At 42.9% G+C, this 18,450-nt stretch overlaps 1 protein-coding gene across 1 annotated transcript in view; it reads left to right on the top strand.

The window, feature by feature from the left end:
- BRINP3 (BMP/retinoic acid inducible neural specific 3) overlaps window positions 1-18,450 on the top strand; it is a 190,643-nt gene that overhangs the window by 93,445 nt on the left and 78,748 nt on the right. The window contains exons 2-3 of the mRNA XM_069862362.1: window positions 144-334; window positions 11,795-11,985. Of these exons, the coding sequence (XP_069718463.1) occupies window positions 144-334; window positions 11,795-11,985 (382 nt within the window). The remainder of the gene's footprint in view (window positions 1-143; window positions 335-11,794; window positions 11,986-18,450) is intronic.

Genomic DNA, 18,450 nt, shown 5'->3' with positions numbered 1-18,450 from the left:
TTGCTTGTCCTGCAACCCCTGAGTATCGTTGTTGAGACTGTTGTAGTATCCAGGTCATCACCCCTCATGAGGCAGCAGAGTTTGCAAGTGAAGAACATTTGTCTGAGTAATATATTTTAAGTAAGAATTGCTTTGTTTTGCAGAGAATTTGGCCGCTGGAAAGTAAACAATCTTGCTGTTGAAAGAAGAAATTTCCTTGGCTCCCCACTGCCACTTGCCCCTGAATTCTTCCGTAACATAAGGCTACTTGGACGACGCCCGACCCTTCAACAGATCACAGAAAACCTTATCAAGAAGTATGGGACACACTTCCTACTGTCAGCCACCTTGGGAGGTAGGGTTAATTCTTGGAAGTATTGTGCATGAGTCTGTCATGTTGGTCACACCTGATCTCTCTAACACAATAGTGTTTGTGATGCCGCTGAGCAGCTCTCCCTGGCTGGACAAGTATGGGAGCAGGTTATGTCTACAAGCCTCCGGGGTCCTCCTTCTGCTGATGTTAAGCTTTCCTTTATGACCTTGTGTATACAGCTTCAGGGTCAAAAAGTTAAGAAATCCCATTGTTAAGCCTGAGGTACTGTACTCGCCTTCCTGGTGATCATGCTTCTGGTCTCTTGGAGATGTTTCTCTGCACTACCAGGTCTCTAAGACAAGGGACACTTTTTCTATAAGAGGCCCTTATAACAATTTACAAAATAACAGACTGCACAGCTATCTGGGTACATTACAGTACTGCAGACAGAGCAAGAAAACCAGGAACAGTTATTTCCGATAAGTCTTTTCAGTTAGGAGACTTCTAAACTACTTTGCTGGGAAGTCCCTGTCTTATCACTCTACCCTTTTTGGGACTAGTCCTCACTTAACCAGTGGAACTAAAAGTTTAAAAAGGGGGTGATGAGGCTTTACCATGTGATTCCTATTAACTTAATGGAACCTGCATCTCTAAATCCCTACAGAGTAATTTGGAAAGGGTAGCCTAATGTATAGTTGGGATCCAGTCACCAAATAGGTTGAAGAAATCCAGTGAAGAGGCCTAATGTTCAAGAAAGAGCATAAATTGTTCCAAAGGAAAGATAATTAGTGCCTGCAATTACCCATCTAGGCATTACAAAATGAACTGACATTTTAGAAATGCAGATTTATCCCTTGATGGGTGATTATATTAAAGATAATTCTGGTGAAAATCCTTCCAGCAGGACAGTGTCTTGTCAAAATCCTTTATTCACCTGAGGAATGGTTCTTTTTAATACATTTCTTAACTGAATTCTAACCATACATTAAAGAAATGACAGCCTTCTTATTCTCTTTTGGCTGATATCAGAGATCTATAACTGAAATGGCTCACAGGAGCTCCCTTTTGGAAAAGACTGTTCTAGAAACAAAGTGAATATCTGTCTTACTATAGTTATTTAAAATAATAACTAATTCCTATCGTTATTTTGGAAATAGTGCTTCTACAGCAAGCCCATCACTACTAGAATTTTAAAAGCAAATTACATGGGTTGACTAGCACTTCGGAATAAAATTCCCAGAATTTTTTTCAATTACTCATTATATTTTTTTCACGCGAAAAGCACGCTCTGTATAAATGACTGCACGTAGTGCATCTGAACAGCAAAACTAACTGCAGAAGAAAAATAAAAAGTTTCTTGTAATCTTAAGGATAATAATTAAAGGTTTAGCTGCAGTATGTGTCGTAATGCAAGGATTATCCAATAGTAAAAAATATTTTTTAATGTTTTTAATTATTTGCTAGTTATTAACTAATATATATTTCCATGCTAACAGCCACAGGATGATGTTAGTTTTCAAGTAGAAATTGGACCTAACAACCAGGGAAGACAGTCTCACACAAGAATAGCGGCTCTTTAAAAGTCCAAAGCACCAGCGTCCCACTGATCACAGAAGAGCTGTTGGACACCTTTTAGGAAGTATGGCCCAAAATAACAACTAAAACTTGAGGGTGGTTCTTTTGGAGGCATTTGGAACTGGTAGCTTAAATGTTCAGTGTTCTCCCCAAAGCCTCAGGATGTGCTGCAGGGAAGCTGATATAGGGCACCCTTTGCTTGTTCCTCTTCAGACCACCTCACAAAGGCCCCAAAACGCAGGCGCTGCCCCTTGCTTGCAAAAATTTTCCACTCACAAGGAATGATGCTGTTGACTTCTGGGCTCTGTCAATGCTTCATGACGACAATGGGAGTTTTTGTATTAGCTTTGAGGGGATTTGATGTAGGTCCCTATCCTCAATTTTTGGGCATGTTTTCAGGCACACCTGCTGCCTTCCTTTGTCATTGGGTGGGTGCTGAATACTTTGAAAAATTGGTTCAATTAAAATAATTACAGGGAATTAGTAATTTCTAAGAATGCTTTCATGAGTTAGCTAAATAGCCCTGTACTTCCTTGGATGTGTTAGTTCTCATTTTTGGGTTAGAGTGAATGGGAATTCCCAGAGATGCTTGTCAACATTTTATTAAGATTATTTTTTTCCCTGTCAGTAATGTATTCATACTTTCTTTTAGTTACAAGTTGTTTTATTCTGAAGGCTTTGTCACTTATGTAGCTCCTTAAAAGCAGAAGACCAATCTGAGTGTGCATAGTACTTTTATTTAATGAATCTCCAGTCATCTGTATTCATGGACAGAGGAAGGCTTGGCAAATGAAAGATTCTGTGGTAAGATTTGTGTGCCTCTGTGACCATTTGGCTTTCATGAATATCCCTTTTTGACCATAAAGGGAACTCTTGCACATGGTTGTTTGTGGTTTGTTCCATGGTCTTTATTCACAAACACAGAAATATAACCCTCAAGGGCATTCTGAAATGAGAACTTAGGGAAGTAGTATTTTTCTTGCTGCCACGAGATAACGTGGAAAATGCCATTTCTCACTGCTTCTGTTTTTTATGGAAATTTTATTGTTTTTGTAACATAAGCTGAATGTCCTTAATGAGCAGTTTCAAGCTGTGTGATAGAAGGACCTTACGAGTAATCCAGTGTTTGCGCAGCAAAGGCTGGGCTGAGCAGTGGGTTCTCAGGTGAGCTCACATGCCTGCGCGCAGGAGCAGCTACTTCTGCTTGTGCATTGACTACCTGCAGCATTAAATGTGCAGAGAAAGGAGAAATGTGGCTGCTCCTCTTTGCTAAATTTTGTGCTGTGTTTGTCTGGGACATCACCAGGAGGCAAGGAGGTGTCCTCCACTCCTCTTGGACAACACATGTACTGTTATCCATAGCAAAATTGTAACTTTACACAGCTCAGCCAAAGCTGACCAGGACAGAGTGATGGGAAAGGAAAGAGAGGATTGTACAAGGGATCTCCATCCTTGAAGGTGAGAGAAGACTCTATGGTCAAGTCCCTGAGTGTCTCATCTAATTACTCATCCTCTGAGCAGAGGATTGGACTGGATGACTGATAGAAGTACCTTCCAGCCTTTTTTGTGTGAAATGTATTTCTAAATTATTTATTAATTTTTTTATGAACTTTCAACTCGCAATTCCAAAAAGCAAAGATTCTCTTTTAAATAAGAGACAGCATTTGAGGTTATTTTTTCTCCTTTTGTTCCACATTTGTAGTTTTCTCTTTTGCTTGCATACAGCATGATGCAGTGAAGGTCCAGGTGGCTGAATATGCAAGCACACTAGCATGTGTATTGGAACTGGATTGTGAAGTGTAAGAGCACAACTGTGGAATAAGTGTAGGAGGATGAAAATATCAGTGGATCCCACTTTAAAGGCATTCACTTTACTGTTCTGACACAGCTGTAAAGTAGGCTTGGTGATGACCAAGTGGCAGGTAACTGACGTACTGCAGTGAAACAACGAGCCCTTGTTTCAGCCATTTGGGTGATGTGAGTGTAATTTGGATGCTTTGCCAGATGAGAATAATGGACTTGGCAAAGGAGTCCTCCTCGCATCTGAAAATGTGGCAACTGGTCTTAAACAAATCTGCAGGAGGCTGCCAAGGCTACTTGAAACTAGTATCTTGTTAGGCATTTGACTAAACAGTGATCTCAAATGTTTAAGATTGGTTGGTTTGTGCTGTTATTGTCAGTTGCAGCTGCTCAAAGTGTTCCTTATCAGACCATCAATGCATTCACCTTTCTGGGTCAGGAAATATCCCTTGATAATATTGAAATCTTTGAGAATCAAAGGAAAATAAAAAAGGTAGTTTTTCCCTTTACAACAGTCAATCTTAACAGGTGTCAGCAACTGACCTTAACCCCAGCCTCTTGCCATTCCCCTCTCTACTGACTGTGGTTCTACAGGTGGATTTGGTGATGGCACCTTGGCTATTCTATGCCCTGAATAAGGAGGGTCAGGTATTTTCTGCCCCTGGTTAGTATTCCTCTTAAGCAGCATAGAACTCTCTCTACAGAGATGGGAGAAATTGTCAGGTGGTGTAAAGAAGTGCATCTCAATGAATTCTGAAGGATTTAAGATCATTTACACTAACTGCTGATATGACCTTCGTTTTCCATAGCACTTCTTTCAAGGTCAGACACAAACTATTTGCAAATAAGAGGGAGAAAAATTTAAAATTTAGCATCAGACTTGCAAACGCCCCCCCCAGGTGTGGAAATTTTCCAGCATTTAATATTATGGATGCTAAGGAGAAGGAAAAAAAAGCAAAAATATATTATCTTTCTTTTCTCTCCCCATCTACTCAGTGAAGACAAATTTCAAATCCTAAAACAGATGGGATGTAGAGAATTAATGTGTGCTGTTATTCACTTGAATCAGAGAAATGATACTACATCTGGCCTAGCATTAATTTCTATGCTTTTTGAACCTGTGTGCTTCCATCAACATCTGCTTAAGTTTGGGAACATGACCTGATAAAACCCTAGTGCTACATTCTGTGGTCCATATATTAAGTTTGCCACTAGTGCTAAGCTGTTTGTTATAACAAAGGCATAAAAGCTATAAAGCATTAGAGCTGTTGTAGCTGAGATGTTCTACTTAATTAGGAAGTTTTGAAGAGTTCATAGGCTGAAGAACTTTATGCCTTTGTAAGATACATATGTGTGTATGAAGATAAAGCTCTAAGTAGGTAACGGTGACTGACACTTCGACGTATCTGAGTGTTATCCTTTTATTCCTGTTTTCTCACTTCATGACATGAAATGTGAGAACAGCTTAGATCACTGCTTTTTCTTACCACTACCCAGTCTCCAGGTGAAAATATGAAACATCAAGGCATGTGATCCTTTCGTCATTACAAAGATGTGGGTACAGGAAAACAAGCTCTCAATAATTGAGGCAGAAGATAATGCTAAGTATTTAAATCATATGAATATGTATTATTATGCCTAACAAAATATATTTACTCCTTCAGTAGATGGTTATATTTAGTTACAGTTGTCACAGCATTATTCCAATTCTGCCATGTCAATGGTGGTGATTTTAATTTTTTTAAGTAAATCCTGAAGATAGTCTTAAAATGCATTCAAAATTAATTTCTAATTTCTGAATGCCATTGATAAACTGTTGTTTGGGAGTTGTCCCGATCCAATATCAGGGAGGGTTCTTAAACGATCCTAAGAGACCAAGATTAAGGCACAAACGAGGTCAGATGACGTACAATCTTGTGAGCTTTATTTTAACAACTGACAACAGCGACAGGACAGAGAGGAAAAGAAAAGTTAGAATCCCTAAGCAAGAAGATGGTAGAGATGCAGCTAATTACCACCACCACGAATCCAGTGATGTCCCGTTGGATCGGTCTCAGTGCAGGTGATGATGAAGACACAGCCACGGGGTGATGACGATGTTCCAAGCTCCAGGAAGTTCAGGGAAGGCACGCGCAGCAACACACAAGATTGAGTCCACGAGCAACGACGAAGTCGAGCACCCCAAGCCCACCAAGCAATGAAGAAGCCAGAGGTTCCCCCATTTATTGCCCCAGTCCATGATTTCCCCGAATAGTCCACCCATTTTCAGGAATGCATTGTCATGCCCAGGTGCCACTTGATAAGCACGCGTCGGGTGGATGTCGTGGTCCAGGAAGGCATTGTTGTGCGCTGGTGTTCAACTTGATAAGTGCACTTCGGGTGGATGTCATGGTTTTTCCGTTGGGGACAGTTTGGCAGCGCTCATGAGATCAGCTCTTCAGTGCAATAAAGATCCCTTACGAGATCGTGGCGGGGTTGGCAGCGATGTTGAGCCAAAGCAGTTCAATGGTAACAGTCCCTTACAGGAGTCTTGCATCTAAATGGCCACAAGTGGGTTATGGCTCTGGGTAAATTCTTGTTCTATTTCATACTTATAGTTTTTGAAAAACAGCGTATAGATGTTTCTCAACGAGTTTAACTTGTAAATACAAATACAGGAGAATATGTTCATATAAACCTAGAAGGAATTAAATATATAGGCTAAGTTATAAGCTGGTAAATTCCTGGGCTTGCAGGGACGTTGACCTTAGTATTCCAGTCTGTGGTGTGGGTATAGGTCTCCTGCCCCCGAGAGGGATCTGTCAGTGCCAGCAGCAACATGGTCGGAGTGTGGAGGAACTCTGCTCATTTCTTGAACCAGTCATTGGATGATGTGGTACCGTTTTGTGAGTGTGAATGGGGATTTTTTTTTTTTTGCTATTTCTTTTAAACCTGAGAAAGAGAAGTTAACAGGCTCCTGCATTTGGTGAAGTTGAGAGTAACACTTTCAGAGCAGGTAGTCTTAGTACTCACTGTCATTAATCCTTTTCAGTTCTTAAAATTCATAACCTTGAAGAGTTTTCTAAAACAGTTGTTCTTTAGCTAATGCTTGGGCATTGCCTTAGCCTGTTTCGTGGTAGCAGACTGTAGGCAGTAAAATCCAAGATTCATCCATGTTTCAAATGTGACAGAAGAGTCTCTTTTGGCATGGCTTTAATTTTCTCTGAATTAACTTAAAACTGGAATTGTCTTCCACAAGTTAAATATGAGTCGGCGATGACGCCTTACACTCTCTGGGAGCGCAGAGGGGACCTGTTACAGCTCTGCAGTGCCACGAATGGTTGGACTCGATCCAGTGGGTCTCTTCCTACCTGATGATTCTATGATTCTTCGATTCTATGAATGCCCAACTCCCGGCCTATGGTGGAGTTCGCTGGGATTTAATCTGCTTTTCCTAGCAAGTGCTAAATCAGCTCTGACAAATGGAAAACTTTCAGGGATGCTGTACAAACAGTGCAGAGATATAGGAGGAGAAAGACCTTCCTTGCTCCTGTTGCATGCCTTTGCTCAGCCTCCGGAGTTGTAATCTGATGTGAACTGAGTCAAAGCAAACATTCAGAATCATTTCAGCGTGGTTACAGAGCAGGAAAAACAAAACATATCTGGCAGGGAGTGGGGCTGGGGATGCTGGGGAATCCTGCCTGCCAAAATGTGCCAACCAGCACCTGCTGCAGCAAGCCTGGGATCAAGCAGGACCACGATGATAGGATGATGTGATAGCTGTGAGGGGGCTCAAAGGTTATTTTTCTGACATTTTCTAATCAAAACAAAACAACACCACACACAGCACTCTCCTTTTTCGAGTTTTTATTGCAGTTCTGCTCTCCGCCCCCTGCAGAACAAATTTTTTGATGGGCAAAAAAAACCCTCTGTTTTAATAATATAACTGACCAGAATCCTTTAGAAACAGAAGCAGTCCCACCATCTTGACTAATACCTAATACAGATCAATCAAAAGACTTTGCACTAGAGCGAGATGGGGTGACATACTGGCTAATGAAATAGAGAATGTAAAAAAAGGCTTTTTCTCTCCTTTTCAGAGAATTTCTGCAACGTTAAGGGCTTGTATTCTTTAACTTACAATTTGTTATAAGGTATTTTCAGTGGAAAGCTGGTCGAGCTTGCACAAGTCTCTTTAAGTGCACTGGCTAAGACCTCTTGAAAAGGGAGAAGAATGGAGAGAAATCTCCCTGTGAAATTTTGCACCTTATTTGGTCCCTGGTACAGGATTTACTCCTGTGAGTTCTGACACTGTCTGCTCTGAAATAGCTGCATCTCTGCAGCTCGACAGACAGCTGCACAAAGCCTATGGCCCCGGCACCATTCCATTGCTTGGTGTTTCAGAAACATCTTTCATCCTGGCCAGAGTCAAAGGGCAGGTTTGGAAAAGTCAGGTTTTATTGTGTAGATGTAGAGAACGCCAGAGATGATGGAACCTAGGCCAGATTTTGATGGTCAATTCCTCTCAAAGTATTAGCCATAGGCTTTGTTGTGCTTTTTCCAATTCTCTACTTGTGGCAGTTGGCGTGGATGCAGGATGGTGGGAATAATGACCCACCCAACCACAGCACCAGCACCACCTCATGTCAGTGCAGCAAAATGTGATGCACCAGCCTGTGGTGATGTAAGGGGCTCATGCCCCCCCCCCCCCCCAAGTAACCCCAGGATGTTTTGGCAGCAGTTAAATAGTATGTGAACCCATGTCCACTTATTGCAGCAGAAAGATTAAGTAACCAGATGGAGAAATCTTGTTGCTTAGAGGCTGCTTTAATGCCTGGTTCTTTGGAGTTCAGGCAATTAATCCCTGGTTTGAGGACTGCGTACGCAGAAAAATTACCTACTGCAAAGCTGCAGGAAGAAAACCATAAATATAGTGGTGAAAGCCAAGGTAGGCTCCAGATGGAATAGCCAGCTGTCCTGGGCAGCAGCTGGCCATTCCCAGGCAAAATGAACATGCTGGGCAAGCCTGGCAGGTCAAATTAGAGAAGAATCTCTTGGATAAATGGCAGTTGTGACTATGTAAGGTCTGAAGGGCCTGACCATTCTCTGAATTTGCGAGAGGGTGGGAAACACTGTAAGGTACATTGATTAACGTAAGCACACTCTTCCTCCAAACACAATTAATTCTGCAGGATGAGGTCAAATTTGTCAGCAGATGTGGTCTCCTGCTCTGAGGCATGCATTCTTCATTTAGCATTGCTCACCATCAACATTATCTTCCTTTAAAGATGATGTCATGTTTTCATCCTACATATTATCCCTCTACAGCTATATTTTTTGGCACATAAACCCATCCAAAGCTGGCATCCTGTTCTCTGAATGGGCAAAATGCCACTGTAGCAGATGAGCGAGCAATGCAACTGGCACAAGTGGCAAGTCAGACCCTACCAGGGCAGCTTCCTTTCCAGGAACAAGGGAATGAGGAAAGGGTGTTCTGTGGAGTTGTTCAGCATCTGAAATAAAGGTAGATGTTATTATTCCTTGATTCGTGAGATTAATGTTGAAGAATGCAAGTTACCAAACACAAGCTCAGAAAGTGAGTAAAATTGTTTTGTAGTTACTTCAGACATAAGTTGCGCAAAAGAAAATACTGAATCAATAAATTACTTTTCTAATTGATTTTCTGAATTAAAGAGTTTTGCCTAAGCACATTACTAAATGAATGAATTTGTGCTTAGCCTGAGGCACAAGTGAAAAATATCCATGAAATAATCAATAACTGTTGAAAATTCCTTACAAAGTTGACAGTGTCAGTAGGTCTGATCTGGAACGGTTCACTCCTCATCTGGTTTACAGAGTGAGGATTTGCTTTGGTTTTGTTTTCACTAACCCTTCAGGTATCAAAATTTCTCAATTCAGTAGTATTTCTCCATGTCTTTCTAAAGAGAAAGGAAGTGAGAAATCCACAATGTAATATCCTGGATCTTCACTTTTCTTTCTGAAAAAAAAGCACCTCTGCTTTGGGAGTTAGCATACTGTTATGTATGCTTGTATTTTTTTAAAATAAACTGATTAACATCCTTAATAAATATTTTTATGCTTTTCAGTTATAAAAGTTTTTAAGTTTTTTGGTTTAAGTCTTCTTTTATATCAGGTTTCAGGCATCTTAGCGTTGCTGAATTGGTTGGAAAGCAGAGGGTTGCTTATAATGCATCATAACAAGGTGTCTTGGTTGGAAATCAGATGTGCAAAGTGTTTTAAAAGAAGGAAACAAAACCAAAAAAGAATAGTCTCAGCTAGTGCGCTGGTTTTGTTTCTTTTACAGTAACATTAGAAACTAGGAAATGAAAGTATTAGGCAACCTTGGAAATATGTTTTACACATGATGTGAATTGGATGGCTACAGAATCTCTCTGTGTTATTGGGAACTAGGAGTTACTCCAGCAGACTAATGCCCAGCACCACTGTATTTTAGGCCTAAATCTGTCCTATTGTGTAGTTGTTATTCATAGGAGGCACCCAAATAAAGAATAAACACCTAGAATAGTCTCTGTTGCCAATGTGCTTGGGCACCGTGCCTGGAGGAGAGGGACCTGGGAGTGCTGGTTGACAGCCGATTGAACATGAGCCAGCAGTGTGCCCAGGTGGCCAAGAAGGCCAATGGCATCTTGGCTTGTATCAGAAACGGCGTGGCCAGCAGGTCCAGGGAGGTTATTCTCCCTCTGGACTCTGCACTGGTGAGACCACTCCTCGAATCCTATGTTCAGTTCTGGGCCCCTCACCACAAGAAGGATGTTGAGGCTCTGGAGCGAGTCCAGAGAAGAGCAACAAAGCTGGTGAGGGGGCTGGAGAGCAGGTCTTATGAGGAACGTCTGAGAGAGCTGGGGTTGTTTAGCCTGGAGAAGAGGAGGCTGAGGGGAGACCTCATTGCTCTCTATAACTACCTGAAAGGAGGTTGTAGAGAGGAGGTTGCTGGCCTCTTCTCCCAAGTGACAGGGGACAGGACAAGAGGGAATGGCCTCAAGCTCCACCAGGGGAGGTTTACGCTGGACATTAGGAAATAATTTTTCACAGAAAGGATCATTCGGCACTGGCAGAGGCTGCCCAGGGAGGTGGTTGAGTCAGCTTCCCTGGAGGTGTTTAAGGCACGGGTGGACGAGGTGCTAAGGGGCATGGTTTAGTGTTTGATAGGAAGGGTTGGACTTGATGATCCGGTGGGTCTCTTCCAACCTGGTTATTCTATGATTCTATGATCTGTGCAAGGTCCTACATCTGGGTTGGGGCAATCTCTGGTTTCAATACAGGGTGGGGGATGATATGATGGAGAGCAGCCTGTGGAGAAGGGCTTAGGGTGCTGGTCGATGAGAAGCTCGATGTGAGCCAGCAATGTGCGCTAACAGCCCAGGAAGCCAACCATGTTCTGGGCTGCATCAAAAGAAGTGTGGCCAGCAGGGTGAGGGAGGGGATTCTGCCCCTCTGTTCCTCCCTTGTGAGACCTGGAGTGCTGTGTCCATTTCTGGAATCCTCAACATAAAAGCACTCCAACTATTAGAACAGGTCCAGAGAAGGTTACAAGGATGATCAGAGGGCTGGAGCACCTCTCATATGAGGACAAGCTGAGAGAGTTGGGGTTGTTCAGCCTGGAGAAGAGAAGGCTCTGAGGAGAACTCAGTGACCTTCCAGTACCTGAAGTGGGCTACAATAAACCTGGGGAGGGACTGTTTACAAAGGCTTGGAGTGATAGGATAAGTGGCAATGGGTATAAACTGGAGAGGGGCAGATTTAAATTATACATAGGGAAGAATTTCTTAATGATGAGAGGTGAGGCCCTGGCCCAGGTTGCCCAGGGAAGCTGTGGCTGCTCCATTGCTGGAGGTGTTCAAGGCCAGGTTGGATGGGCCTTGGGCAGCCTGATCCAGTGGGAGGTGTCCCTGCCCATGGCAGGGGGGTTGGAACTGGATGATCTTTAAGGTGCCTTCCAACCCAAACTCTGCTATGATTCTAAGATTTGCATCTGCTGTTAGTGAGGGAGCCGCGGACATTAGACAACAGCTAGGGAAAATGTTGGCCTGCAGCCTTATTGCTGGCAAAGCAAGACTTGCAGGAGATGCCGCTGATGAATGCTGTGGTTTCTGTTTCCCTGGTTAGGAGAGGAGTCACTCACAATTTTTGTGGACAAACGGAAGCTGAGCAAGAAGTTGGAAGGAAGTGATCCCAACTCGAACAGCTCTGCAGTGACTCTGGAGACCCTGCACCAGCTGGCAGCCTCTTACTTCATCGACAGGGACAGCACCCTGCGCAGGCTCCACCACATCCAGATCGCCTCCACTGCCATAAAGGTAGGGGAAGTCCCCTGGGACCTACTTGCAGGGACGTTTCAGATTCACTCGCTGCTTCTCAGGAGAAATGTGTTTTGATTAGCAAAACTAGATTTGTTAGCGAAATGATTTTTGTTCTGAGCTTTTTTATCTGAATCAAAGCATCCAATTAATAATGAAGGTTCTGGTTTAAAAGAGGGTTGAGTGCACTGAAGGCACTCTTGCTGAGTGATACATGATTTGAGTGATACAGATAACTCTTATTGAAGCGTTTGGCCATTGAGATGATCACTGTTACAGGTGTGCTCAGCAACTGCATTGATAGGTAGGCTGTTTTTTGTTTGTTTTAACTGACCTTTGGAACCATTTGCAACTCTGGGTTCTGCAGTTTTGTGGAGGTACATCTGATGTTCTGTTAGAAACTTATTTTAGTACAGTTTGTCAACCAAAGCATCCTGCCTGCTGATTGCTGTAGTCACTCCTAGCACTGGAGTCACTCCTAGCACTTGGCTGAGATCAGTGCCACAGCAGGTACATATAAAGCAACAACTGTTCTTTTGGGTGGCTTTGTAGCCTGGTGTTGCTTGTTTTAAATGATGTCTCTCAGTCCATTTCCAGGATTTAAGAGAAAATAGATTTTTAACTTGCAGTTGAGGATTTTAACGTAAGATGTGATTTAGAATCCGTTCTGCTTATTGGATCTTTCTACTCTTAACTCAAGTCTTCATTAAAGACTGTGTGAAGCCAACTGCAGTTTCCAGTTACCTTGGCTGTTCCTTGAGTAAACAAAGATTGACCTCCTTGGGTGTGCCAGGGCCCTTACAGTGAGAAGGAGACAGCAGGTCAGACTGAGGGCCAGTTCAGAAGATACGACACTGGAGGGACCCAAGGACCAGACTGGCCAGCAGCCAGCTCTGTGCCTTTCCCTCTTGGGCTGCCCCAGTGAGGAGAGTCAACCCATTGCTCTTTACACCAGTAAAATACTGGGTAGCTTTTTTTGGAAGATGGGAGTGGGGATTTGCAAAGGGGAGAACTCCTCCAGGAGGAGTTCTCTCAGCTGACCGTAACTCCCTTCTGACCAGCATCAAAGAAATCCAATGTAAGGGTGTTGGAACAAGTTTAGAAATTCTGCAGTTCTGAATTTATATTTGAAGTTTATGAAGTGATATACAATCATTTTTTGATGGCTGAATAGTTAACAGAAAAATGATGTTCAGAATCCCTTTATTTGATACGATCATTTTTGTTTCACTCTCAGTGAGCAGTTCTGTCTTAAAAACAATTTGCTTGCACATGTAACTATTTTCTTAAAAACAAACAAAGTCATTATCTTTTGAATAGTTTGTTTTCCTTTCCTTTTATGTCACTCAATTTTGTTTACATTTTTTTAATAAGCAGTGTAGTAGCTTATACTTTAGGGAGAGATGAGTGTATTAATGATGTTTTGTGTAAAACAAAAAAATATATTATTCTGAACAGGCAAGAATTAAAGCACAAATCAAAAGAGGTGGTATTTGCAGATAAGTTATAATATATCAGCGCACAAATGAGTCTTGCCACAAAGGTGTTCCTGGAGTTTTGAACTTCAAAGTGAATGGGAGTCATTTGAGATTTGCTTGTTGGCTTGTTTGTGTATTTTCTATGTTTCTTGTGACTGTGGGGAATCAGATGCTGCAGCAGTAGTTAGAAACACCTTTCACAGCTCTTTGGACAGATGTTTATTTGCTGTTCTGAGATGACTAACTTGATGGCTGTGACACTCCCAAAAAACTTGTTTGAGAAGAGAGATTAAAAATACACTTTCCTCCTTCAAAAACACAACCAAAGAAGCAAAGCCAGTGTATTTCATTCCTTTTAGCTCCAGAATCAGTATAACCCTCCCAAGTTAGACAAGATCACTCCCCACATCTTTTTTCTATAGTTGTACCTAGAAAAAAAAAGCATGTTTTATCTTAAAAGCAAAAAAGATAATACTTATTAACAACATCATATGACTCCTAAGCAAGTTACTGTCTGAATTCTGTGCCCTTTCTTTTGATTGTTCTTTTCCCCTGTCTTATAGGCTATCTGTTTTAGAGAGGGAGGATTTTCTTTTTGAATGTACTGTAAATTGATAATGCATGAGAAAGACTTGATGATCATTTATCAACTAAAACATCATAATAACATTACGGAAGAAATACTACCTTGTCTACAGGAGCAGGAAACAGTAATAAGTAAACTAAGCATGCAGTGGTAGAGGGGGTCTTGAAGCTCCCTTAAAAGCACCCCAAGGATGGATTTATCTAGGGCAGGAAAGAGGGTGAGCATTAACAGAGCTTGTAGTGGTGCTCAGTGATAGGCTAGTGATCACCTCGTGTTTTTAGACTAGGGCTGTTCAGTTCCTAATGCTTCCAGCTGCTTCTTCTAGTGGTTCCTTGATAAAGAAAGGCTGATGGTCATTACTGTTGGGACAGGGAGAGGGATCTGTTAAGTCTCTTGAGTTACGGAGCCAACATCAACTATGAAGTGAGAATGATCAAGCTCAGTCAGTCTTCTGGGGAAAAAAAAAATTACCAGCTCCTGTTTTCCCAAGTTCTAAGAATTTCTTTGGAAAGCAAAAATATAATGATATATTTTTCCTCCCTTATGTAATTAAAATGATTAATATTTTATCAATTCTTATATTCGTTATTGAAATTAATTGAGATATGTGGTAGCTGAATAGTTTTCATACAGCTCTCAATACATGATTTTGTGGGACTGATGCAGGAAGATAATATTTTGATAAGCTTTATCATTAAGCTTTTCTATCAAAAATCCTAATTTATGTCACAGAGAAAGGAAAGCACTTGGAAGGGGGAAGTGAGAATCAGCATTAATGTCTTTGTTTAGTTTGTATTTATATAGTGAAAAACAATACCATTCAGAGCAAAATCTGTTAATGTGCAGCATGAAGAAAGGAGTGGAAGAGATGTACTACATGAATCAAGTTTGTTAATCAAATTTGTTTGTGATCAAGTTAGCTGTGACATATTTATCCTTAAAAATTACATGACTGCAGCTGATTAGAAGCTTCACATTAATCACGTTGACAATACATTGTTTATTCCATATTAAAAAAGGCAAAATCAACATGTCTCATTTTCCAACTGGAAATTAAATGTCCATGGGAGCAACCTAGAGCCTACAAGAATATTTAACTTATTTAAAATCCCTAATATATACATTTTTTCGATATTATTTTAATGCATGCATTTCAGTGTAAGTAGTTAGGCTCATATGCTAAATCAACAGTTTGCACTCTCGGGGGCCTCATTGGAAACTCACTAAATGCCTGAGGCTGCATCTAATTTGCGTATACATTTACATGAATGTACATCCTGTTGTGTTTGAAATATTAGAGATCCAGCATTACTTCCTTTGCATGCTCCTTTGAGAAGCTTTTTCCTGTGAAAATTTTCCTTCAGATGCACTGACAGCAGTTAGCTCTCCCTGTTAGCATCCCTATTAGGATGATGGGGTATGCTCTCCTCTTGTTTAATAAAATCCTGTACGGGCACGGAAGCAGAATGCAAATAAGTTCAGCAAATGTTTTTCTTTCCCTATGTGGCATCTTTAATGAGCAATATTCTCAGCTCTCCCAACTCAGTGGTGTTCTCGCTTCTATAGAGCCATGATAGCGTGCAACTATGGAAGGTCTAACCATAGCTGGAGGCCAAGGGGAGGGTGAAATGACTGGACACCTAGGACTTTGCGATGACCCTAATCTATATGACTGGCCTGTTTCCCCTGCTGATTGATGGGTGGTGTAAACAAGACATGAAGGTCGTGAATTGAATGGCTGAGAGAGCTGGGGATGTTTAGCCTGGAGAAGAGGAGGCTGAGAGGAGACCTCATTGCTCTCTACAACTACCTGAAAGGAGGTTGTGGAGAGGAGGGCGCTGGCCTCTTCTCCCAAGTGACGGGGAACAGGACAAGAGGGAATGAATCATAGAATCATAGAATAACCAGGTTGGAAGAGACCCACCGGATCATCGAGTCCAACCCTTCCTATCAAACACTAAACCATGCCCCTTAGCACCTCGTCCACCCATGCCTTAAACACCTCCAGGGAAGGTGAATCAACCACCTCCCTGGGCAGCCTGTTCCAGTGCCCAATGACCCTTTCTGTGAAGAATTTTTTCCTAATGTCCAGCCTAAACCTCCCCTGGTGGAACTTGAGGCCATTCCCTCTTGTCCTGTCCCCTGTCACTTGGGAGAAGAGGCCAGCACCCTCCTCTCTACAACCTCCTTTCAGGTAGTTATAGAGAGCAATGAGGTCTCCCCTCAGCCTCCTCTTCTCCAGGCTAAACAACCCCAGCTCTCTCAGCCGCTCCTCGTAAGACCTGCTCTCCAGCAGGCCTCTCCATGGCCTCAGGCTCCGCCAGGGAAGGTTTAGGCTGGACATTCTATAGATAGCAGGTCTTACGAGGAGCGGCTGAGAGAGCTGGGGTTGTTTAGCCTGGAGAAGAGGAGGCTGAAGGGAGACCTCATTGCTCTCTACAACTACCTGAAAGGAGGTTGTAGAGAGGAGGGAGCTGGCCTCTTCTCCCAAGTGACAGGGGACAGGACGAAAGGGAATGGCCTCAAGCTCTGCCAGGGGAGGTTTAGGCTGGACATTAGGAAAAAATTCTTCACAGAAAAGGGTCATTGGGCACTGGCAGAGGCTGCCCGGGGAGGTGGTTGAGTCAGCTTCCCTGGAGGTGTTTAAGGCATGGGTGGACGAGGTGCTAAGGGGCATGGTTTAGTGTTTGTTAGGAATGGTTGGACTCGATGATCCAGTGGGTCTCTTCCAACCTGGTTATTCTATGATTCTATGAAAGAAGGCATTAAGTACCTCAGCCTTATCCTCATCCCCTGTCACTGTTGCTTCTTCTGCGTCCAATAGGGACTGTATGGTCTCCCTAGTCCTCCTTTCATTATTTATATATTTATAGAAGGATTTTTTGTTATCTTTCACAGACTTTGCCAATCTGATCTCTAGCTGAATCTTAGCCCTTCTGATTTTTTCTCTACACAATCTCACTTCCCTCCTGTAGTCCACCCAAGAGGCCTGTCCCCTCTTCCAGAGCCCATAAACATTTCTCCTTGATATCCCTCAAGATCTCTCTGTTCAACCAAGCTGGTTTTCTCCCCTGCCGGCTTATTTTCCGGAACATGGGGATGGCTTTCTCCTGAGCTGCTAGGATTTCCGTTTTGAAGAGCTCCCAGCCCTCATGGGTTCCCTTGCCCTTAAGTACTGTCTCCCATGAGACTTTGCCAACCAGCCTTCTGAAGAGTTCAAAGTCTGCCCTCTGGAAATTTAATGCTACTGTCCTACTAACCACCCTCTTCACCTAGAACAGAAAACCCTATCATCTCATGATCACTTTGTCCTAGGCGTCCACCTACTGCCACATCCCCCACAAGGCCTTCTCTGTTCACAAACAGCAGGTCCAGGAGGGCACCCTCCCTGGTTGGTTCATTCACCAACTGTGCAAGGAAGTTGTCTTCCACGCACTCCAGGAACCTCCTAGACTGCTTCCTTTCTGCTCTGTTGTACTTCCAGCAGATATCAGGAAGACTGAAATCTCCCACAAGAATGAGAGGCATTGATCTAGAGATTAACCCCAGCTGTTTATAGAAGAGCTCATCAGCTGCTTCTCCTTGGCTGGGTGGTCTGTAACAGACTCCCATCACAAAATCTACCTTCTGGTGGGCTCCTCTGATTTTAACCTACAGGCACGCAATCTCCTCATCACCACAATCCATCTCAATAGTGTCCAAGTCCTCCCTTACAAAGAGGGCTACCCTGCCTCCTCTCCTACCCTTCCTATCCTGCCTGAAGAGTTTGTACCCCACCATAGCCGTACTCCAGTTATATGAGTCGTCCCACCATGTTTCCGTGATGGCAACAACATCATAGGCTCCTTGCCCTATGACAGCTTCCAGCTCTTCCTTCTTATTCCCCATGCTGCATGCATTGGTGTAAATGCACTTCAGCTGAGCTGCTGAGCCTTCAGCCCTCTTAGAGGGAACAGAGTTTGTTCTCAATTGCCTGGTAACTGGAGTAGCTAGCTCCAGAGTGCCTGTATCTCCCTTAGCACCCCGAGGTGTGTTCTCCCCCACTTTCTGTGTGGTGAGGTACTGGTGGTCCACACCAGCACACCCTCTCCGAATCACCATTGCCCCACATCCAGGCTCGTTCCTGTCTAGCCTGGGCTCAACCCCCTCCCGCTTCACATCTAGTTTAAAGCTTGATTTATGAGCTTGGCTAGGTTTCTAGCAAGGGCTTTAGTCCCCCTAGGAGACACATGTGTACCATCATTAGCAAGAAGTCCTGGGGGTGCGTGAGCCACCCCATGATGAAAGAAGCCAAAGCCCCTCTCCTCACACCAGGCTCGGAGCCAGGCATTAATCGAATTCTTCTTCCTGGTTTCCCACTCCTCTCTATTTAGCCATGGGATGGAGCAGAATACTATTTGT

Source organism: Phaenicophaeus curvirostris, chromosome 8, assembly GCF_032191515.1.
Source record: "Phaenicophaeus curvirostris isolate KB17595 chromosome 8, BPBGC_Pcur_1.0, whole genome shotgun sequence".
NCBI lineage: Eukaryota > Metazoa > Chordata > Aves > Cuculiformes > Cuculidae > Phaenicophaeus > Phaenicophaeus curvirostris.
Note: the sequence above shows the minus strand (reverse complement) of the source record. Positions and strands in the feature narration are given on the sequence as shown.